The following is a 24,137-nucleotide window of genomic DNA, read 5'->3' as shown; positions in this document are numbered from 1 at the left end:
AACAGACTCACATGGAAACCTATTCTATATCATGCCTTAATTATATGAACCAATTAACAGACATGCAGAACACAAGTCGGTGGTTCAAAACATCAAGATTAAGCACTGACACCAGGATTTCGACCAATGTATTAAGGCTTAATGCAGGCAAAACTTAAGTGCTGGCCATTGTCAGTGATCCATCTCCATGGTCAACAGAATGGTGGATAGATAATCTTTGCGTTCCTCCTGTACCAGTGCCATCTGTAAAATCTGGGATTCATCTGGGCCATGCTTTATCTATATACACTAAAATTAATAAAATTGCACCTGTTTACTCTTAAATTGTTAAAAAGGCTTCACATGATCTGAACACTTCTTCCACGTTCCTGTTGAAAGGTACTATTTCATCCTATACTGATATCTCATTTAGATTACACCGATTTTCTATAACTTTGTGCCTCATGAGAGCTACTTGTCAGATTGTAGACAGTTCTGAACACAGCAGCCTTATAATTACTGGACTTCTCATTGCACTTATAGGACTCACCTGCTTGATCTTCACTGGCTCCATGTTGCTAAAAGCACCACGTTTAAATGCCTTACCTTTATTAGGCCCTTGCTCAGTAACTATCTACTGAAACTAAATTTCATCTTTACCCATCTTATCCTGACAATCTTCCACAGTTTGTTTGGTATTCAAACTTTGCATTTGCACACACAGAAAAAGTGGCCATCTCTTTGTGTACAAGCTGGCATTACAAATGAACTTCTTGCACCTAATGTACCTGTTATAGACAACCCAATACTGTCCCATAAACTCTGAAGTCCTTTTTCTCTTTCATTGTTGAATTCGGTGCTTTCAGTATCATACCTGTGGACATAGGACACCCTCTCGGTATTTGCACTTCCAAATTGTCCATGAAGTCAAACGTGCATAACCATCACAATATGAATACTGTAAAAAAGAAAACAAAATACAAGTACACCCCTAAAACAATGAGAAATAACGGAACAGTTTAAATGTCACCAATGAGAATTGCCAGTACATAACTGTAATCAATTGTCCGTTGAGATGCCATTTGAATCCTGTACCACTCACTGATTTTTAGAGTAAGTAAAAGTTCACAAAAGGGGGACAGCAACCTAATACAAATACCTTAATAAGGTACACTGTTAACCATTTATCAAGAATACATCATAAAAGTACTTCCTATGACCCATTTACTTTTTGTCAATATATGACAGAACATTTGCTTTACTAGAACAAAAATAAAAATAAAAACTCAAATGTAATTAACACAAACAGAAGACAGTGGCAGGACTTTAAAAACATGGCACTAAATTACAGTTCAGAACTGAGGCGTCACTATGGAGTCATAGCTATCGACTTTCTGACAGAAAATGTGGTGGCATTAAGGTTAAATGAAGTGTTTCTTTGTAAAGTAGGATAAGTTCTGTAGGAGAGAATGTCAATATGACGCAAAGTCTAATACCAGTGCAGACATGCAAGAAAGGTGTTCTTTCAAGCTACTGTCCGTTCAAATACAAGTTGACTGGTGGTCTTTCCTATAGCGGAGTATGCGACTGAGACATCTAGTCATAAAGGCAATTAATGACGGACTACTGACATATTGGGGGATGGTTGTAATCAAGTATCCTTGTTTCTTTCCGGACACTGTTCTGGCTGCACTAATTTGAATGGCATAAACAGCATACTTGCCATTGCAGCATTTGGAGGAATATTTTTCTTTTTTTTTTTTACAATTGGAAATCTCGTTTTATGAAGTTCCTTAATGCTGCCAACTTGCTGATAAACGATAAAGAAGGCCTAATGTCCAATGAGAAGGAGGAAAGAGTGGAAGAGCTCGACAACTAATCCATTGTGGTCTGTAGTGTCACTGGTACATCAAGAGCGACCCTGGAGTCTGACTCGCTCATCTGAGAATCGTTATTAACTTTCTGCAGAAGTCGAAAGACCAAAAAAATCACAAGTTCTTGTTTCATTTCCAGAGCATTACTTTTTTTTACCTATTCTTCACAAAAAATTGCAGTACAATTAACATCTTAAATTGCAAATATATATATAGCTTGCCAAATACTAAGGAATTATTAGGTTATTTTGCCATTCTTGGTCATGTAAGCTAACACATCCATAGAACAGACTTGCGTTGTTTATGATAAACATACAACAGTGATTATAGCAGCTACTTCTCATCTAAAAAATATGGAACCCTACACAATCGAGTATCTTAGACCCACATGTTTAGAAATTAACCTCTTGACAAGCTTCTTAATGTGTAAATTGAAAATGATGGCCCTTGAGAATGTCACTGACTTATTTTAAGGAGGGGATACCCATTTTGATTTGTATGATTTTTCTAGAATGTGCAGCATTGGTAATTTTAGTTAAAAACATGCCAGTTTTTTCTTCAGTGCTGTTAACTGACTTTTGCTTAAACCGTCATAACAGACTTTAAACAAATAATTCACATTATGTCTTGTGAATCAATGAAGCTTACAATTAACATACTGGGTTGGAAAACACAATATTCAATGTAAAATCAGAGTCAGATAAAATGTAAAGGTAGGATAACATTTTAAAGTACGCAGGTGTCGGGATATCTTTAAATAAACAACAAAGAACAATAATTAAATAAGAAGACTGTATTGCTGGAATTGCTCTCCAAGAAAGGTTTCATTATTTAATACAAAACGTTCTAGTCCAAATATTTATAAAAGGTACAAACTTCATTACTTAAAAAATAAAACGTGGTTTTGTAAGAATAGTGTTCGAAAGGTCATCCAATAATGTTTTAGTCCAACAAGACTAAATTATTTTCAAAATCCTCACTCAAATGTCTTTTCAATAGAAAAAGTGATAATATTCACTACAAAATACGCAATATTACGATGATATCTTACAAAAGTGTTTACTAATGAAGCATTAAAAGGCACAGTGATTTGGGAGATGGACTTCATTCCCAAAGTCGTAGCTTTCATACATTATAGTCTTTGTAATGAGATCCTTAATAAACGTCTGGCATGAACGCCTGGAGGAATTATGGACCCCGAATGCCGAGTTTGTTTTTGTTTCTCAGTAGTCCCTGATCCTTTAGGAAAGGTTTGGAAGTGTCATTGGCTTCAAACATAGGCACCAAGTGCTGCATGGAACTCGGTGAGGCATTGCACCAACTGCTGGAATTTGGGTCTTTCTTCCGCATCCAATGCCCAACAACAGGCCATGACGGCAAACCTACAAGAGCACACAAGACAAATTAATGCAAAAAGAAAAGCTAGATAGCTTGTTGCAGATCTGAAACAGATGTTCAACTGAAGGAACTTTCTCACAAGGCCTGAAAGAAAAGCTAACCCATAACAAGCCGAGGAATAAACTTTTAGCCCTTGGAAGGCATAAACAGAAAAAGCTCTTAAAATGTATGTACTTTTGGTTTTTAAACTAGACTTCAGAAATGGTACATCCCTAAAAGGCTATAGAATAAGGGTAGGCACAGAATGAATAGTGAAGAATAGACAATCAAGTTACTTACCATCTGTAACACAGCATCTGGTAGCGACATTCTAGTTGCAGATTCCTCACCTTAGAATATCCCCCAGGCGTCAGTCTGGATCTGGAGATTTTTCTCAACCAGTACCACAGTGCGCCGCTAGGTGGCGTCTGTCACATCTGTGTCAGTCGTTGGTGTCGCACACGCCATAGATGATGTTGAGGGTCTCATACAGGCACCCCCCTCCCAGATGCTGACGTTGGTTTCCGTTCACGACTTTCCACACTAGAAGCGCAGAGCCATGAAAAACACTTACCCTGGTGCATCAAAACTATAGCCCTGAAAGGGAAGTCCCTGTCCCTAGAAACCAGTCTGCAAAGCGGGTAGGATGGGTGGGTCAGTAAGGAATCTGCATTTAGAATGTCTCTACCAGATAATACGTTACTGAAGGTAAGTAACTTGTTCATCTGATAGAGACTTCTAGTTGAGGATTCCTTACCATAGAATACATACCCAAGCAATACCATCCCCGGAGGTGGGTCCGCGAACTAAGATCATACTAGGAAGTCCAGCAAGACAGATTGGGCAAAATACCTGCCCCTTTGGACCAGACTGTCCAGGCAGTAGTGTTTGGTGCATGGCTGCAGAAACGCCCACATTGCTCCCTGGTAGATGTCCAGGACTGGAACTCTGTATGCTAATACAGTGATTGCAGGCTGTTGCTCTGGTGGAGGAGCACACAATCCATCCGGGAATTGCTTCTTAGCCAGTGCATAGTACATTTTAAGGCAGACAAGGACCCGTCTGGAGATGCTCCTCTTCTGCACTGCCAGACCTTTTCTCACCTTCACATAACCCATAAAGAGTTGATCACCCACTGGGAACTCTTTGGTGCAATTAATATAGAACGTCAAAGCACTTTTTTGGTGGTGGAGTCCCTTCTCTTCTTTAGAAGGATGTGGGGACATATAAAAATGCATGCATGGTGATGGAGTGGATTACATGAAAGGGTGTGAAATAAAAAGGAAGCCCTGTTACGAAGCACCACCTGATCATGATGGATGAAAATGAAGGGTCGCTTCAATGAAAAGGCCTGCAGCTCACTAACACTGCGGGCAGAAGTGATGGCTACAAGGAAGGTTGTTTTTAGAGTAAGAAGCCTAAGTTGACAGTTATGAAGTGGCTCAAAAGGAGCACTCTCCAGAAAAGTAAGAATCAGGTTCACATCAGATTGGGGTATTATGAACGGAGAAGGAGGAAACAAATGGGTAAGACTCTTCAGGAATCAATAGGAGATTTAAACAAAGAGGATTGGTCAGGTAATCTCAGGAAAGCAGAGATAGCCGACAAGTAACCCTTGAGGGTGCCCAAAGCAGAGCCCTGATGTGGTAGAGAAAGGAAAACAAGAGGACCTCTGCTAGAGGGGCAGAGAGCGGGTAAACAGACATGGGGGCCACTGCCTACCATGTCCCAAATTTATTCCGACAGGCATATATTCTGTTCTGGTGAAGAGATGCGTGGCTGCCAAGATAACGTTACAGACTTCAGGAGCAAGGTCAAAAACTGTCAACTACTACAGTTCAAGTTCCATGCAAGAAGACTAGGCTGGACAGGTTTGGGTGGAAAACCCTCCCCTGTTGCTACAACAGAAAATACTGCTGAAGGGGCAGTCTGAATGGAGGATTGATGGCCATGCTCAAGAGCTCCAGATACCAGACTCTCCATGTCCAGTCCAGAGCCACAAGAATTACTTGGGACTGTTGTTCTTGATTTTCTTGAGAACTCTGGGCAGAAGAGATATTGGCGGAAAGGAGGCTTGAGTTCCACTAGAGATGAAAAGCATCACCAAATTAGTGCTGCCTTGGAAATTCCAACGCAAAGAGCAGCAGACATTGCATGTTCACTGCGGAGCCGAACATATCTAACCAAGGCCCTCCCCACTTCTGAAACAGACCTTGTGCCACCTCTGGGTGGAGACGCCATTAGTGATCGACCAGGCATTGATGGCTGAGTCTGTCTGCTCTGCGTTAGAAGAATAAGCCAAATGCTGAATGACCAGGGATATGCCCTGATGTTCCAGCCATGTCTAGAGGCGCAAAGGCCTGACAAAGGGTCCACGACCCAACCCCGCCCTGCTTGCTGCAGTACCACATGGCAGTGGTGTTGTCCTTGAAAAGCTGCACCACTTTCCCTTTGAGATGAGGGAAGGAATGCTTTCAATGCTAACCTGATCACTCTGAGCTCCAAAAGACTGATTTGGAGCCTGGACACCGGTAAAGACCAGATGCCTCTGATCTCTAGCTCTCCCATGTAGCCGCCCCTTCCCAGAAGCGACACATCTGTCACTACTGTCAGATCTGGTTGGAGAGGGATCTGCCTCTGACCCAACTGCGGTTCAAAAGCGACCACTGCAGATCTTGTGCAGTTCACTTCAAGATCTGGACCAGGTCAGAGGGATTTCCCTGATGTTGCACCCACTGGAACTTCAGTTCCCACTGCAGAGCCTGCGTATGCCACCTGGCACGTGTCACTGGCAGGAGGCCATGAGGCCCAGGAGCTTCCGAGTCATTCTATCTGAAATCCAAGATAGAGGCTGAAACATCAGTAGCCTGAATATCCTGGACTTGCCGCGAAGGAGGATACGCCAGAAACAATGTGGGCCAGAAACTGCACTGTGTCCAGAACAGCACAGATGAAAGGGAGCATCTGAGAGGGAGTAAGGTGTGACTTTGGCATATTTATAGAGAACCCCAGTGAATGCAGGAGGTCTGTCGCTGTCTGGAGGTGGGAGACGACAGTCTGGGGAGAGCCCGCCTTCAGCAGCCAGCCGTTGAGGTAGGGGAAGACTGCCACTTCGGACTATTTGCAAAACCCACCTGTCTGACGTGGTGGATATCCAACAGGGCAGGTGATGGCGAATTCTGGCTCCAAGTGGTTCCTGATGCGAAAGCGCCAAACTGGGAAGGTTTGGAGCCTGCAGTGGCAGGGGTCATGGATTGGGCAGACCACTGGCACCGTGATGCACAAGGACGTTGGATCCAACGTGCACGGCCACACAGGGGCTAGACAGCATGTGTGGCACAGTGACTGGAGGGAAATAAATGTTGTTGGGTGCCCCTTCCTTAGCCACGAAAGGGGTGAAAAGCAGACATGGGTGGGGGGGGGGGGGGGCAGGGATTCAAGGGGCTGCTGTGAGGCCCAAGTACCCGGGGCATAGACCGGGAGTCCTTAACGTGCTGGAGCGCCGAGTTTGCTTTGTCTCCGAAGAGATGGATGGCACTGAAGCCTCTACCGAAAAGCCAGACATCCTCAACCAAGCATCGCGCCTCACGAATACTGTTGATGCAACCGATCTACCTAGTGAGTCTGTCGTATCTAGTCCACATCATATTGTGAACTTCACTGAGTCTCTCCCATCAGCAACAGCTTAAAAGAGAATGGCCCGGGCCTCCTTCGGGGCCTGTGGCAGCACCTGCGTAACCATGTCCCATAAAGTATGGGAGTAACAGCCGAAAAGGCATATAGTTATCACAGACTCCAATGCCAGACTGGAGAGAGAAAACATCTTCCCAAGCTTATCCAGTCTTTTGGATTCCCTATCCGGGGGTGCTGAAGGAAATGCGCATGGGGATGTAGGGCCCTGGATAATCAAGCTCTCAGGGGTAGGGTGTCGCGCCAGGAACACTGGGTCATTATGCGCTGGTCTATGGCGGCAGGCGATTGTCCTATTAACAGGAGCCCCTGTGTTGGGTTTGTACCAAGTTCTCAGCAGAAAATCAGTGAGGGCTTCATTAAAGGACAAAAGGGGTCCTGAAGAGGAAGACCCAGGCCGAAGCACTTCAGTCAGGAGGTTAGTCCTAACTGCCACCAAAGGAAGCTCAAGACCCAGGACCACGGCCTCTCACCTCACCACCACGGAATAAGACACTCCCTCCTCAGTAGCCACAGTAGGGGAAGGAAGAATGCCAGCATCAGGGGAAGAGTCCAGACCACTGGCTTCACCCAGGTCCTGAGCCCAGTCAATGGGGTTGTGAAGCTGGTATTCTAAAGGGTCCAGCAACCCCTCCATACTCTCACTGTACCTGTGCCCGTAAGAGTAAGGTCAGGATCCAACCTAGGGAGCAAGGTCCCCAGTAAAGTCGTAGAGTGACGTGGTCTAGCTCTGTGTCAGGAATAAGTATAGGACTGACGCCAACCACAGGCCTGGGTGGCGTTGGAACATCAACATCTGAACCGTCATCACGACCGATGCCAGTTCAGATCCAGGAATGGATCTCTGGTTAGCCACTGGGGCAAAACCCGAGGGGGCCACTGCCAACCCTGCAGGGACCAAAGGCGCTCCGAGGGGTCAGGCTACCTAAAAATGAGGCGCATGTTCTTGTAAAACTCACGTAATTGGGCAGAGGTGGCTGCAGCTCCCAGAAACTCAGAGCCTACTTCTCCGAGAACAGCTCTGCGCCTCTCTGAGAACAGAGGCCTAGAGCGATGATGCTCCTTTCTCCTCGTGTCATTCAACTAATTGGATGAAGTTGAAGAACGCTTGCTCTTCTTCGACTTCTTGTATTTACCCAAACGTTCCGAGGAATTGGAGCGGAATGACTAAGAGTGTGGGCTCAGTGAGCAGTCTCAGGACCTTCCTCTTGAACGAGGCAGGGAGCAACCCTGAGCCAAGTGCCGGACTGCAAGTAGCTTTAGGGACCGCTCCCTCAAAGCTTTCAGGTTCATGGCCTGGCATTCGGAGCACGACTAGGTCATGGACACACTCCAAACACTTGAGACACACAAGATGCAGATCTGTCATGGACACCACTGGTGACAGGAGTTGCAAGACTTGAGTCTGGTCTTCCGTCACGACACACCACAACATCAAAAAAATCTTTAACAAATATTGAAAAGTCCAGTCAAAAAGTGACTGGCTGGCACAGAAAGAAAAGAACAGGTGTCAGGGTATCTACTATATAGGACTGGCAATGTCATATCCGGCGAAAACGATGCTGGTGACCGGCACAACTTTGACCGATGCCACCTAACGGCACGCATGGGTGCTGCTCAAAAAAAAAAATCAAAAAAAAAATCTCTGGATCCAGACTGACACCTAGGGGAAATTCTAAGGTAAGGAGTCTGCAACCAGAAGTCTCTACCAGATATAACAAGTAAAGCCTGCCATGGCAGGTTGCTGTCTGAGTCTCCGAGGGAAAAATGTAGCCCCTCCAATGTCCCCTTCTACCCTCACCCCATTGAAACACTTGCCCTTGGAAGATGCCACAGGAAAATGGACATAAGGAAACTCCTGAATTTTTATTCTAGCCCATGAGGATATGAAGTTCCCAAACGGAGCGCCTAGAAAGCATCCTAAGAAAAAACAAAAAAAAACAAAGTCACTTACCTTTGATAATGTCTTTCTGATCGACACTAACTGCGGTTTCCACAACTTATGTATTTTTCCAGGAGCGTGACTGGATCCAGAAACTTCTGCAATAGCTCTAGTGCACTGATAGGTGATGTTGGTAGCTTCCTCGTTAATTCTGCTCTGCCTCCAGGTATGACAAAATGGAACACCACACCTTCATGCTGAAGGTCGTTTTTCTCTTTCATACATTAGGCACCCTCAGGTGCTGGATGACAAACAAGTTAATAGTAAAAAAAACTCTATTTTGGGATTTTACTGAGTAAAGGAAGGCTGGTTTACAAAAGGGGAAGGATCAGCGGTTACAGTATCTTCAATAGGGAGCTTTACCAAAAGTAACTTTCAACAGACTCCTCGTGTTCGAAACTGAAACCCAAGCAGTACCAACCAACAGGCAGACGTGCTGAGGAGTAATCCAAGAAGTCGTGCTGGACTGAAAGGGCAAACTCCCTGCGGACTGGTGAATCAATGCATTAGTGACAGGTGAAGGTGTGGCTAGAAGCCCATGTAGCAGCCTAGCAGGTCGAACACTGAAACATCCCCAGCCAAGGCTACTGTGGCATCTTTTGCTGTGAGGGAATAGGATGCTCCTTCCTAGCCAAACCACAGCACATCTTGATACAAATTACAATCCACCACTATAAAGTTTGCTATTGGATCTCAATAAAATCGAACTTGTGAGGAGCTGTTACAGCCAAGCAACACATTCAGAAATGGACACGAGATTCATTATAATTTATTCTCAAACAGACCTCCAATATCACATTTCTGTTCACTATTGATCTTACAATTTTCAAAGAGCTTTAATGTATTAAGATCCAACCACAATAACAGTACAGCCCCAATTACAACGTACAGCCTCAATATAATATTTTAAAGGAAAAAAATAGAATTTTAAGTCCACGGTCGGTCTAAGAATAAATTATAATGAACGATAATCTATTATATGTCCATTTGTGTTATTGTTGCTGGTGTATTGACTCCCTAAGAGTTAGGTTTTATTACGTTCCAGATACTGATCTTGTTGGCACTGGTCTAGTAGGTTAGAGCATGGGCAGGGCCATCACTATCTTTTGCACCCAAGTTTGTGAATGTCTGTTTTTGGATGGCCTCTCCAATCTAGGCACCGGGAAATCCAAATGAGTGGGTCATCCACTCAGTGCTCCTTAGTCTTATCAATGTAGAAACTAAGGGCTTGATTATCATGCTCCTGATGTTGCCGCTGCTTCAAAAAGGGAGGTGGTGGGAAGAAAACTTATGAAACCGTGATGGACTTGCCAACATGGGAGGGTAACACCACCTTTGGGAGAGGGTGCCTTAATCCTGACACCAATTTGTAAGGAAAAAGGTAGTATATGGAGGATGCAGAGGGTGTGCCTGAAAATCACATGCGACAGGCAACAACTGTGCCTGGGCTCAAAAACTGTGCATACCAAAAGGAATATGTTACTTACCCTGAACACATCTGTTTGTGAATGTTGTGCTCTAAATTCACATGCCTGCATACTCCTACCATCTAGTTTTGGGTCTGGATGTGAACAAGTTGTTTTTTTCTTCAAGGAAGTCGTTGGCGTCACAAGATTTCCTTCAAGAGTGTGAGAATGGAATTTATAAGTGTAAGTAATGAGAAATCTGTGTGAATAGTGTGAGAAAACTGTAATGGCCTGCTGTCCAGGGAGGAAGGTGGACGCATGTGAATCTACAGCACTACATGCTTGGAACAGATGCCTACAGGTTAAGTAACATTAAGTAACATTCTGTTCGAGGCACATGCTTGCCTAGACTGTAAAGCAATCCCCCATCAGAAGCGGTGGCTAACTTGTGAGTGTTGCAGTTGTTTGAAAAAGTGTACGTAGCACTGCCTGACCTACGGTGGCTTGTTGGTGTGCTAAAACATCCACACAAAGTTTGGTGAACGTGTGTGGTGTGGACCATGTAGCTGTCGAACATAAGTCAGCTACTGGAATCTTTTCTAGAAAAACTATGTATGCTCCCTTTTTTTCTAGTAGAGTGCGCTCTGGGAGGTGCAGGCAAAGTTCTGTTGGCTTTAGCATAACAGGTTTGAATGCATTTACTATTCATCTGGGTATACCGTAATTGGATACAGGGTTTCCTTTATGGGGAGGAGAAAAAGCAACACAAAGTTTCTTATTTTTTCTGAACGTTTTAGTACTATCGAAATATAACGTAAGGACCCTTTTAACATCTAATAATGTATGGAGAGTGCTTTCCACCACTAAATCTGGATGTGGGAAAAAAGGTGAAAAGGGGAGACAAATTTACAAAGAAACGTAGGGTTTGTGCATAGGACTATCCTTCTCTCTATGTAGCTGGAAGGAAGGTTCTTCCAAGGTTAAAATGTGGAGCTCACTAAAATGTCTAAGTGAGGTGCTAGCAACTAGAACCACTTTCCAGGAAAGGAAGCAAAGGGGGCATGTATGAATTGGTCCAAATGGAGGATCCATAAGGCGTGTAATAACAATGTTAAGATTCCATGAGGGTGAAGGTGGAACCCGTGGGGAATAATCCTTTTGAGCCCTTCCATGAAGGCTTTAATGACTGACATGTTGCCTATTTTGTAGATAAGCCACCATTGCAGCAAGATGTAATCTTACAGATGTGAATGATAAACCAGATTTTTGTAGATGAAGCAAGTAGCATACAATCTTTTATACACTGACTCTGAAAGGGTCAATGTGTTTGAATAACAGTAGCAAACAAACCCATTTCCATTTTGTCGCTTAGCTAGGTTTAGAGGTAGGTCTAAGGCCTTCTTTAAGAATGGTCATACATTCAGGTGGCAAATTAAGGTGACCAAATTCTATAACCTCAGGAGCCAAACTGCCAGGTTGACAGCTTTCGGATCTGGGTGTCTGATTTCTCATGGTTCTCAGTGAGACGGTCAAGCCTGTTGGGGAGCTTCTCATATGGACCTACACAGAGATCTAGTAGTGTTGTGAACCGGGGTTGATGGGCCCAGATGGGAGCTACTAGAATCACAGAGACAGATGTTTGCCTGAGCTTCCGAACCAGCAATGGAAAGAGGGAGAGGAGGAAAAGAACAGGCAAATATCCCTGACCAACTCATTCATAGTGCGTCGTCCTTGGATAGTGGATGTGGGAACCTGGAGTTGAAGTTTGGGTACTTTACATTTTCTGCAGCTGTAAAAAAATATATCCGAAGGAACTCCTACCTATGGAATCATGGGAGGAGGAATTGCAGGTAGCCTGGGACTTGTTGACTCCTGCTGAGTTCTGCAAAGTCTTTGTCCATGCCTGGGAGATATTCTGCCAATAGGTGAATGTTGTGATCTAGTGCCCATTTCCAAACGATTTGTGATAGATGGGATAATTGTGGAGACCTTGTTTACACCCTTCCCCTCGTTTTTGTAGATAATACATGGCTCTCACATTGTCTAGCCATCCAGTGAGTGATGTGACCATCGTGACAGTAAGTTGGGGGAACAGCGTTGAGAAAAGGCCACCCTTTCAACAGATTTTTGGTATTCCAACATTGCAGAGAGTGAGGAGTCTGGTGGCCTATCAGCACTAGATTCTCTAAATTACCCTGTGATTGGGAGCATTGTTGAGCTAAATATTCCTGTAGACTCTTTTAATGCCTTCCATGAAGACTTTAATGTCAGGAGTTCAGAACAAGTAAGTATGTTGTCTATTTTGTAAATATGCAGCTAGGGCTGCAAAACGTAGACGAACTGAAGTGTAAACCAAGTTTGCTTTTTGCAAGTGAAGCAATTTCTTGGACTGAAGCCTTAACCCCTTTGGTGGGCCGACACCCACACTACCTCCCTGACCCACATATAAAAGTGATATGTGATATATATATATATATTCCATCTTAGATTGTTTTCCCGCAGAGGGTAAGGTAGGAGTGATAGAGTGTAAAAAGATATATCTCTATTCCATTGCATGGACATCTATCTACAAAGTTTAAATAAAGGAATGTTTATATACATATGTACAAATTTTAATTATAACTTAAAGTGCTACAGGCTCCCGGGGAGGAGGGAGGGCGCATGTGAATCTGCAGCAGAACATGTCACGAACAGATGTACACTGGGTAAGTGACATTTTCCGTTCAGTGGCATGTGTAGCTGCAGATACACATGCTATACATAGACAACAAAGCAGTAATCCTCCTTTAAGCAGTGGTCAGCCTGTAGGAGTTGAAGTTGTCTGAAATAACGTTCTTAGTACAGCCTGTCCTACTGTGGCTTGTTGTGTTGCTTACACATCTACACAGTAATGCTTGGTAAAAGTATGAGGTGTGGACCAAGTGGCTGCCTTACAAATTTCTGTCATTGGTATGTTTCCCAGAAATGCCATTGTAGCTCCATTTTTTCTAGTGGAGTGTGCCTTTGGCGTAATGAGCAGTTGTCTTTTAGCTTTCAGGTAACAAGTTTGTATACATTTCACTATCCATCTGGCTATGCCTTGTTTGGATATAGGATTACCAGTATGGGTTTTTTGGAATGCGACAAACAACTGTTTAGTTTTACGAAATGATTTTGTTCTGTCGATGTAATACAGTAGAGCTCTTTTAATATCTAATGTATGCAGTGCGCTTTCTGCCACTGAGTCTGGCTGTGGGAAGAAGACTGGGAGTTCCACTGTTTGGTTTAAATGAAACGGTGAGATGACTTTAGGTAGAAATTTAGGATTTGTGCGGAGTACAACTTTATGTTTGTGTACCTGTATAAAGGGTTTTTCAATAGTGAATGCTTGTATTTCACTAACTCTTCGTAATTAAGTGATTGCCACTAGAAATGCTACTTTCCAAGTTAAGAATTGGATCTCACAAGAGTGCATGGGTTCAAATGGTGGACCCATGAGTCGTGTAAGTACAATGTTAAGATTCCACAAGGGTACTGGTTGAGTTCTTGGAGGTATGATTAGTTTTAGGCCCTCCATGAAGGCTTTAATGACTGGTACCCTAAATACGGATTTGGTTAGTTTATTTTGCAAATAAGCAGAAATTGCTGGGAGATTTATTTTGATGGATGAAAAAGCTAGATTTGCTTTTTGTAGGTGGAGTAAATAACCTACGATGTCTTGTATGCATCCACAGGTGTTATGTGTTTTGCTTGACCGTAGAAAGCAAATCTTTTCCATTTGTTAGCTTAACACTGCCTGGTGATAGGTTTTCTTGCCTGTTTAATGACTTCCATACTCTCTGGTGGAAGATTTAGTTAGCCAAACTCTAAGATTTCAGGAGCCAGATTGCTAGATTGAGCATCGCTGGATTGGGGTGTCTGATATGCTGTTTGTGTTGCGTCAGCAGATATGGCCTGTTTGGGAGTTTGACGTGTGGTACTATTGACAGGTCTCACAGTGTGGTGTACCATGGCTGGCGTGCCACGTTGGTGTTATAAGTTTGAGTTTGTTTTGACGCAGTGACGAATGGTATGTGACAAGATGTTTTTTTTTAGTGTCTTGAAAGAACGTACTGATTGAGGGAAGAAGCGCAGGTAAGGTGGCCTCTACTGTTGCACGTATCACACACACAAACACACACACACACACACACCCCAGCAATTTTGTGACGGTTTACGTAGGGTAGTGTTTTAGAGCAACAGTTTAGCCAATAGCAAAGATGGCATCTTGATGGATGACTGCTGCTGACGCCGTCCCTCGGGTTATAGAGGACAACTCTGACATAGGATCAGAGATTGAGACAGCATCTGAGAGAGACAATGGCGCAGACTCTGGGAGTGATTCTTCAGTCAGAGGAGTCCCATTGGATAACTCCTCTTCCAGTAAATTATGATTGAGGTGATGAGGGCAGTCCTGTTGTCCCTTCGCAAGCACAGTCTGTGCAACGGGCCAATAGTGGGTTAGCCCAACCCAGACAGCAGGTGAATGCGGCGGCAAGCACAGAGAGGGTGCTCTCTTGGGAGCTCCCCAATTTAGTTCCGCCCCAAATTCCACTGCCCAAATTGTATTGTGGAGACATCAAAATTATCTATCACAAAAACTGGTTTTGTAAGACAGGCACCTGCGTTTTTTGTCCTGGGTTCAGCGGCCATATAGGGAAACATACTAAACCCAAACATTTCTGGAAACTAGACATCCGGGGGTGTTCATGGAAGTGTGACTTGTGTGGATTCCCCAAAGTTTTCTTACCCAGAATACCCTAAAAAGCTGAAATGTTGAATAAAAACAATTTTTCTTGCATTTCTGTCACACATACTACAGGAATATGCTGCAATACACAAAATTCCTACCACCCAGGGATTCCTCACCTGTCCTGATAAAAACATTACCCCACTTGAGTTCCTATACCTAGTGCCTGGCTCAGGAATGGATCACCCCAGGGTCAATAGTTGATTCATGTAAGGACCAATATTGACCGTTGTGTGACCTATTCCTGTCGCGGGCACTAGGCCTACCCACACAAGTGAGGTACCACTTTTATCGGGAGACTTGGGGGAATGCTGGGTGGAAGGAAATTTGTGGCTCCTCTCAGATTCCAGAACTTTCTATCACCGAAGTGTGAGGAAAAAGTGTTTTTTTTCCTCCCAAATATTGAGTTTAGCAAAGGATTCTGGGTAACAGAACCCAGTGAGAGCCCCACAAGTCACCCCATCCTGGATTCCCCCAAGTGTCTAGTTTTCAAAAATGCACAGGTTTGGTAGGCTGCCCTAAGTGCCGGCTGAGCTAGAGGCCAAAATCCACAGCTAGGCACTTTGCAAAAAACAGCTCTGTTTTCTTTGTGAAAATGTGATGTGTCCACGTTGTGTTTTGGGGCATTTCCGGTCGCTGGCGCTAGGCCTACCACCACAACTGAGGTACCATTTTTATGGGGAGACATGGGGGAGAGCTAGGTGGAAGGAAATTTGTGGCTCCTCTCAGATTCCAGAACTTTATGTCACCGAAAATTGAGGGAAAAGTGTTTTTTGGTCACATTTTGAGGTTTGCAAAGGATTCCGGGTAACAGAACCTGGTGAGAGCCCCACAAGTCACCGTATCCTGGATTCCCCTAGGTGTCTAGTTTTAAAAAATGCGCAGGTTTGGTAGGTTCCCCTAGTTGCCAGCTGAGCTAGATGCCAAAATCTACAGCTAGGCACTTTGCAAAAAACATGTCAGATTTCAATGTACAAATGTGATTGTCCATGTTGCCTTTCCTGTCGCGAGCATTAGGCCTACCTACGCAAGTGAGGTACCATTTGTATCGGGAGACTTGGGGGAACCCAGAATAGCACAACAAGTGTTATTGCCCCTTGTCTTGCTCTACATTTTTTCCTTCCAAATGTAAGACAGTGTGAAAGAAATGGCCTGTAATTACCATGCTAGTGTGGGCACCCCGGAATTCAGAGATGTCCAAATAACCACTGCTTCTCAATACCTTATCTTATGCCCATTTTGGAAATACAAAGGTTTTCTTGATACCTATTTTTCACTCTTTATATTTCAGCAAATAAATTGCTGTATACCCGGTATAGAATGAAAACCCATCCAAGGTGCAGCTCATTTATTGGCTCTGGGTACCTAGTGATCTTGATGAACCTACAAGCGCTATAAATCCCTGCAACCAGAAGAGTCCAGCACACGTAACGGTATATTGCTTTAAAAAAATCTGACATTGCAGGAAAAAGTTACAGAGTAAAATGTGGAGAAATATGGCTGTTTTTTCAGCTCAATTTCAATATTTTTTATTTTAGCTGTTATTTTCTGTAGGAAACCCTTGTAGGATCTACACAAATGACCCCTTGCTGAATTCAGAATTGTGTCTACTTTTCAGAAATGCTTAGCATTCCGGGATCCAGTATTGGTTTCACACCCATTTCTGTCACTAACTGGAAGGAGGCTGAAAGCAACAAAAATGAAGTATGTCCAAGTAAAATGACAAAATTGTGTTGAAAAATTTGCTTTTCTGATTCAAGTCTGCCTGTTCCTAAAAGCTGTGAAGATTGTGATTTTAGCACTGCAAACCCTTTGGTGGTGCCATTTCCAGGGAAAAAACTGCAAGCCTGCTTTGGCAGCCCTTTTTCCCCATTTGTTTTTTTTAAAAAAACGAAATTGTACCTGTATTTTGGCTAATTTCTTGGTCTCCTCCAGGGGAACCCACAAACTCTGGGTACCTTTAGAATCCCTAGGATGTTGGAAAAAAAGGAAGCAAATTTGGCTTGGATAGCTTATCTGGACAAAAAGTTATGAAGGTATAAGCACAAACTACTCCAAATAGCCAAAAAAGGGCTCAGCACTGGAGGGGGAAAAGGCCCAGCAGCTAAGAGGTTAATAGGGTTATTGTGTTTGGTCAGACAGTAGCAACCAAAATGTTTCCATTTTGCTGCATTACATGCTCTAGTTGTTGGTCTACAAGCTTCCGTAAGACTGTTAATGCATTCGGAAGGTAACTGTAGATAACCCCACAGTGACTTCAGGAGCCATACTGAAACGTCGAGTGACTTGGATCTGAAGATCTGGCCTGTTGGGGGAGCTTCTCATGGGAAACCGGCAAGAGGTCCAAAAGTGTAGTGTACCATGGTTGTCGTGCCCAGGTGGGAGCTACAGGAATCATGGTGAGGGATGTTTGTCTTATCTTTTGAACCAAGAATGTAATGAGGGAGAGGCAGAAAAGCGTAAACAAATATTCCTGACCAGTTCATCCGTAGAGCATCAACCCTGGAGAGAGGGTGTGGCTACCTAGATGTGAAGCTTGGGCATTTTGCATTTTCTGCTGTGGCAAAAAGGTCTATTTGAGTTACCCACTTTTGGATTTATTTGTTAAGGACTTGTGGGTGGAGTTCCCATTCGTGGACTTGTTGATGCATCCTGCTAAGCAGGTCTGCAAAGTTGCTATCCGTTCCTGGGAGATACTCCGCAACTAAGTTAATGTGGTGGTGAAGAGCCCACTTCCATATTGTCTGAGCAGGTTGACACCCCTGGGATGACTGTTCCCCCTCCCCACCATTTTTGTAGATAATACATTGCTGTTATGTTGGCCATCTTGACTAAGACAACTTTGTGTGACAGATGAGGAAGAAAACTTTCAGACTAAGAAATACTCGCTGACGTTCCAGATAAATGATGGGCATGAGGGACAAGGTCTCGAAAAGGCTTAATGGCCTGGGATCCAGAATAGGTCTGAGGATTCCATCCTTTTTGTGGATGAGGAAGTAGAGGGAATATACTCCTGTTCTCTGGTATTGCAATGGGACAGGATCTATGACCCCCCCCCCCCGAAAAGGGATTACACCTCTTCCATTAGAAGGCTGAGATGTTCGTGAGCTAACCTGTGTGAGCGAGGGAGGAATGTTTGGAGGTGTGGAAGTGAGCTCCAGACATTAAACATGCTGGAAAATGGAGAGGGACTCATAGGTCCAATGTTATCTGCGTTCATTGTGTGCAGTAATCCTGAAGTCGTCCCCCTACCGGTGAGGGGTTAGGGAGATGTATGCAGTCAGTGTTCAGCTGATGATGCAGAGCCACAGGTGGTAGTGCTCTTGCTCTGACCTCTGTTTTTATTGCCTTTGTAGGGTCCTCTGAAAAAATACCCCTAGAGTAAGAGGTGGAGGGTTGCCTTGGTTGGGTGGTAGACTATTCAGAAGTTGTTTCTTTATAGCCGCCTCTAAATGTGAGATGATGAAAAGTGCCTCTACGCGCCTGAGACTGCAGAAAGCCTACCTATGGCCTTTGTGGTGTCAATGTCCTCTTTTAGCATCTCAAGTGTGGAGTCCCCTCGAGGGCCAAAAAAGATGATCCTTGTCAAAGTGCATGTTGAGCAGCGCTTGTTGCACTTCTAGCTTGAATCCGGAAAATCTAAGCCACGCATGTCTACTTAGGAGTATGAGTGTGTTCCACCTCCACCCCGCCCCCCCATGTAGCTGTGTATACGGCATCTATTGCACAGCATACTGAATTGTTCGAGATTAGCTCTCCTTCTGAAACAATCTGTTGACCACGTTTACGGTGCTCACCTGGAAAACATTGGAGGAGCTCTTCCATCTCATCCCAGTGAGCCCAGTCATACCTCGAAAATAAGGCCTGTGAATTGGCTATGCACCAATGGTTTGCTGCTTGTACAGCAGCGCTTTTTCCTGACACATCCAGCCTTTTTCTCTCCTTATCTGGAGAAGGAGAGCCTCCTGTAACCTGGCTGTTAGTGGTTTCCAATGCAAAGAAGCGTGCTATTGAATCTGGTGGGAACTGACACCTGATGTCTGAAAGAGCACGCTTATACTTTTTGTCCTCCCTAGGAGTTCTAGTCCTAGAGCGGACTGGCTCTTTAAAGATATGATGTGCATGATGAATTACACCACAGAGCATTTGAAGGATCTGGATACCTTCATGGTAGTGGTCAAAATGTCAAATAGAAAATCCTGGCCTATTGGGTCTCTGTGCAATTGAACTTTATGAAAGGCAGGTGCCCTTGCTATGACCTGTTGGTAACTGGCAGTTTCCTCTAGGGGGATGGTTGTGTGGGATACAAGTCTGGATCAGCTCTGAACATGGGAGAGGGGTTGTATGTATCCCATGGGCCTGGAAATGTACCACCTAGCTGTTCCCCTACAAATAATGGTGTACCCTGAGGGGTGAGATCTCCTGCAGTAGGAGAGGTAGGAGAAAGAAGAGTGGAAGGGGGGTGGAGAAGAAGCTGGAATTGGAGGTGATATAGTGTGTTCTGTTAGTTTTACTGGGGCTCAGGAGTTAGCTTAGCCTTTTGGCTTGCAGGCCTGTGCCCGTCACCTAGTGACTTTGAACCTACTCAGTTTGCTCCGATTTAGCCCATTTATTTCTAATATTTCTTTTACAATGGCTGCCATGTTTACAGTTAGAGAAATGTTTTAATTTTGCACTATCAGTGCCACTCTGTGATGGCATCATTATCAGCATTATAATCAAGTGATGTATGTAGGCAGGCACATCATGTCTCCTCCTCACTTAGGAGCATAATGTACACTTGCCGGGAGTTTTTTTTTTTTTTTTTTTTTACATAATTGCTGCACAAGTATTCTTCCTTATCTATTGTTTTGGAACACACCTGTACAGGGGTTCAACATGGTCTGTATAAGTACACCTCACACAGACAGGGTTATCAGAGGGATTCCTCCCAGATGCCATCGATGCCATCTATGCAATCTATGCCGCATGTCACTTTGCTGCAAAATTCAGCCTTCGTGTCCCCATGGAGTCTGACCTAAACCTCACTCCAAGGTAACAAGGGTTGAGGGGTGCTTCTCATGGACATGGTACTGGCAGATTAGGTTTATCACACCTAGCTCTCATTAGGTTAGGGATTAGGCTCTCTATGCTAGGGATTGTATATTCCATGTTTATTGCAAAATGGTGGGGTTCTTTGTATTCACAACTCTCACCTTTACAATCATGCTTCTTTTATTGTGTATTATGCTAATCATGGCAGTTCATGCATTTTACTGTAGATTGCAGTCTTTTCAATAAACCTACTGAAAACTCACCTGCATCTGCTTCATTGCCTTTGTGTGAATGAGACTTGTTGCTATTGCAAGAAAAGGGTAACTTCTGTTCCACCTTGACTCCCCAGAGATGTTGCAATCTAGAGTCCATGCGTAAGGCTGCCAGAAATCACCTTTTACTGTTTGGGTTTTTGGCGTGGTACTGCTTGTGAGCTGGGAGGGTTGGGCCGATAGTTGTGACTTATTGTAGGAATGGCTTGGTAGTCTACAAGCAACAGTGCTGTCATCCCTAAACCAGCAGTATCGCCTAGGAGCGAGAGTCCAACTACGACATGGCGCCGCCAACAATGGTATTTTGGCACTAATGTACGGATATCCTGAGTATCTATGTCTCACACACAACAGGTACCCTAAGTACCATTATACGAGACATCTGCGCACTTGGTATAATCCTCCCCAGCTGAACTGGGAGCACCTAATCAGGCTGAAGATTGTTCAAGATAGAACTCTTAAATGGACGTCTCCCCATTTGGTGTTCCTTCTCTGTTCCCATTATTCAACACAGCTAGCGCCATAGACATTTCAGAAAATGTCAGACATGCATTAACACAACACCTAGTAGCTAATGGCTTAACAGACTAGGGCAGGCATGACCCATTTATAGTTGAAGCTCATGAAGCTTACCAAACAGAAACATTCTATTCCTGGGTTACCTTGCCTGAGGAAGACATACATACATATTCCACACATACAAAATTGAAAACGTACAGCAGCAGTACTGAGCATTCAGTATCTAAAGATACCCTGTTCCTATCAAGAACATAAAAACTGGTTCAATGGTGCTTTACCACATGTACAACCCATGAGATTAGGTCCTTTAGGTAATGACGGACCAACATGGCCTATGTTTGCCACATACACACCACATCCTGGCGTACAGGCTATGCAAGTAGCTGATGTGCTCGCACTTTACAATGAGCTAGTACAACTTTACAGACGATTAGTACAATTAGCTATGCGGACCTTGAACAGTCCCAGCACGGGCTGCACCAGCTGGTCACCAATTGGCTGCAACTGGGATTAACCCACAAACAATAAATTCCATCATGAGCAAAGTGTCCACAGAACGTGAAAAGATTCTGTTCTGGATAACACAAAACACTAACCAGCTAGAAGCAGGTTTTCCCCATATGGAAGCTCAAGATAAACTTAGAATTCTCACAATGTGCTTGCCATTCGGAATGGTTCCTCAGTGGACAACTGCACCACACGGGGTACAGTCTTAGCTGCAATTTACACTACCACGCATGGTACCCCAACACTTGCCAATTTACCAGAAGTGTTAAAACTAAGTCAAAATGAGCATGTGGCTGCTCCAGCCGTGGATTTGGGGATGAAACTGATGCATAGTTTCGACACAATCATACTCAGTAATATTAAAGGGGAAGCAGTAGCGTTAGTTATAGGCCAGCGGCTCCGGAAAATTCCTCAACTGGAACAGAAGCGTCAACTACCGAAAATTATTTCCAACACCTATACTAGAATAGGGCAGGATAGTCTGGGAGTCAAGTCGAAAAAGCCGAAAATTCAGGGTACCACCCCTAAGGAAGGTACTAAACGAGTACAAGAGGGTGCTAAATAAACCCGGGATAAGCAAAAACAAAATAAAGACAGACAAGTCAGAGAGCAGTCTCTCCACATCCGAAGAATGGTAAAAGCCAACTATGCTGTCGACTGGGCTTTGGCGCAGGTCCCAGCTCTATACTGCAACCACGTATGGTGGGACAGAGATACCCCCTAGGTGAGTTACTGCTTGTGAGCCAGGAGGGTTGGGTTGACAGTTGTGACTTGCTGTAGGACTGGCTTAGTCACCTACAAGCAAAACTGCTGTCATCCCTAAACCAGCAGTCTCGCTTAGGAGCGAGAGCCCAACTATGACAGTGAGGAAGGTAGCTGAGGCAGAGGCAGCAAAGAAGTGGTAGCACTGTCCCTAGAGTCCTTTTTTGGAGGTGGTGAAATGTTCTAGGTGTCTTGAAATTTTAATTTTACCTTAAAGACGACAGGGGGAGAAGCAACAACACGCCCTGTCCCTTCCTGAATGTGGAGGCAAAACTGTTTAGCATCCATAACTTCTTATATCGACTTGATTAGTGTAGTGGAGGATCGTTTCGGTCGGTGAACCCTTTTCAGTGCACACATTGCAGCAGAGGTGGGTCAGCTCAGAGCCGATGTGCTCAGTACAAAGGTTTTGGTGGAAGATGTTTAGACCAATGTGGAAGAAGTATACGCCGAAGATGGAGGTAGTCTAGGCTAGTTTCAGTGCCAAGCGGTGGGCGGGGCAGCATAAGTGGATTCCAAGACCGACCACGACCTGTTGGCAGTGGTGGCCTAGTGACCTCTGTAATAGGTCGTTTTAAAGTCTTGGTATGGACAGAAGGGGGGGGGGGGTCACAGTACACTCTGGCTGCACTGGTGTGATTTCTTGACTCGATATCTGACTGAAGATTGGAGCTTGAGTCAGGAATAGAGAAAGCCTCCTCCTGTTCTGGTTCCTTCTGTGCATATTCTTCCCCAAAGATGTCCGGGGTGTCTACTGGGGATTTGTATTCCATCTCCAGCCTATGCTGTCTTCGATCTTAAAGGGTGTTCGTGGATCTGAAGGACCTGCAGGGGTCACAGGTAGCCTCCTGGTGACCAGGAGAAAGACACAGATTACAAACATGATGATGATCGGTGTTAGGGAATTTTGAGAGGCACAGAGGGCAGAAATTAAATTGTGTCTGTTCCATCAGAACAATATTCTCTTTGGTGCTGCATGGAGGAAGGCCCGCTCTAAAGGGTACGCGGTCTGAACTGGACCCCACGATTTGGAAAGTACAAACGCAGAAGATCAAAACTCGCAATCGAAAGAACAATACTGTTGTATATAAGAAAGACAGAAGGAAAGTTTCAGACTGGAGCAAGTTGAAAGAGAGCGAACAAATACACGTCCGAACAGCAGAGAGAAATCAATCTAACAAAGGACTCAATGCCCAGGCACACTATCACCGAGAAGGAGGAGTGACTCGATCCCATGACTCAGAAATGCTTCTTTGAAGAAAAACAACTTGTAACACTCCAAACCCAACACTAGATGGCAGGAGATATGCAGAGCATATGTGTTGACAGCCACGTATGCCATTGAACTTATATTCTTCAGGGAAAGACATCCTGAGCATACGGTTTTGAAAACTTTTAGAGAAAGAACTGCAACAGCTGATAACAGGAGCAAAGTTTTGATCTGAGTCAAAAGGAAAGGAAAAAGAATCAAAGGAAGCATGCAGGTGTGGAAATATATGTGCGCTGTGTTATCACATATTGAACCAGTACAAAGCAGCTGTGGAGGTTTGCTGCACTGCCTATTGGCACACAGGAGCTAATGCAGAGATCCAATCTGGTGCCTCAGAAAATCCCCCAAAATGAACACTGCAATTAGAAGTCACAATCAGAAAGCTATTTTTAAAGAATACAGGGAGTGCAGAATTATTAGGCAAGTTGTATTTTTGAGGATTAATTTTATTATTGAACAACAACCATGTTCTCAATGAACCCAAAAAACTCATTAATATCAAAGCTGAATATTTTTGGAAGTAGTTTTTAGTTTGTTTTGAGTTTTAGCTATGTTAGGGGGATATCTGTGTGTGCAGGTGACTATTACTGTGCATAATTATTAGGCAACTCAACAAAAAAAAAATATATACCCATTTCAATTATTTATTATTACCAGTGAAACCAATATAACATCTCAACATTCACAAATATACATTTCTGACATTCAAAAACAAAACAAAAAAAAATCAGTGACCA

General features: G+C 44.0%; 1 protein-coding gene across 4 annotated transcripts in view; it reads right to left on the bottom strand.

Moving 5' to 3' along the window:
- Window positions 1-977: 977 nt before the first annotated feature.
- RYK (receptor like tyrosine kinase) overlaps window positions 978-24,137 on the bottom strand; it is a 630,333-nt gene continuing 607,173 nt past the window's right edge. For all 4 annotated transcript variants that reach the window (XM_069213581.1, XM_069213579.1, XM_069213580.1 and 1 more), the window contains exon 15: window positions 978-3,235. In XM_069213581.1, the coding sequence (XP_069069682.1) occupies window positions 3,124-3,235 (112 nt within the window). In that variant the 3' untranslated portion in view covers window positions 978-3,123. The remainder of the gene's footprint in view (window positions 3,236-24,137) is intronic.

The sequence above is a fragment of the Pleurodeles waltl genome, chromosome 11, assembly GCF_031143425.1.
Source record: "Pleurodeles waltl isolate 20211129_DDA chromosome 11, aPleWal1.hap1.20221129, whole genome shotgun sequence".
Taxonomy (NCBI): domain Eukaryota; kingdom Metazoa; phylum Chordata; class Amphibia; order Caudata; family Salamandridae; genus Pleurodeles; species Pleurodeles waltl.
This window is presented reverse-complemented; position numbering and strand designations above follow the sequence as displayed.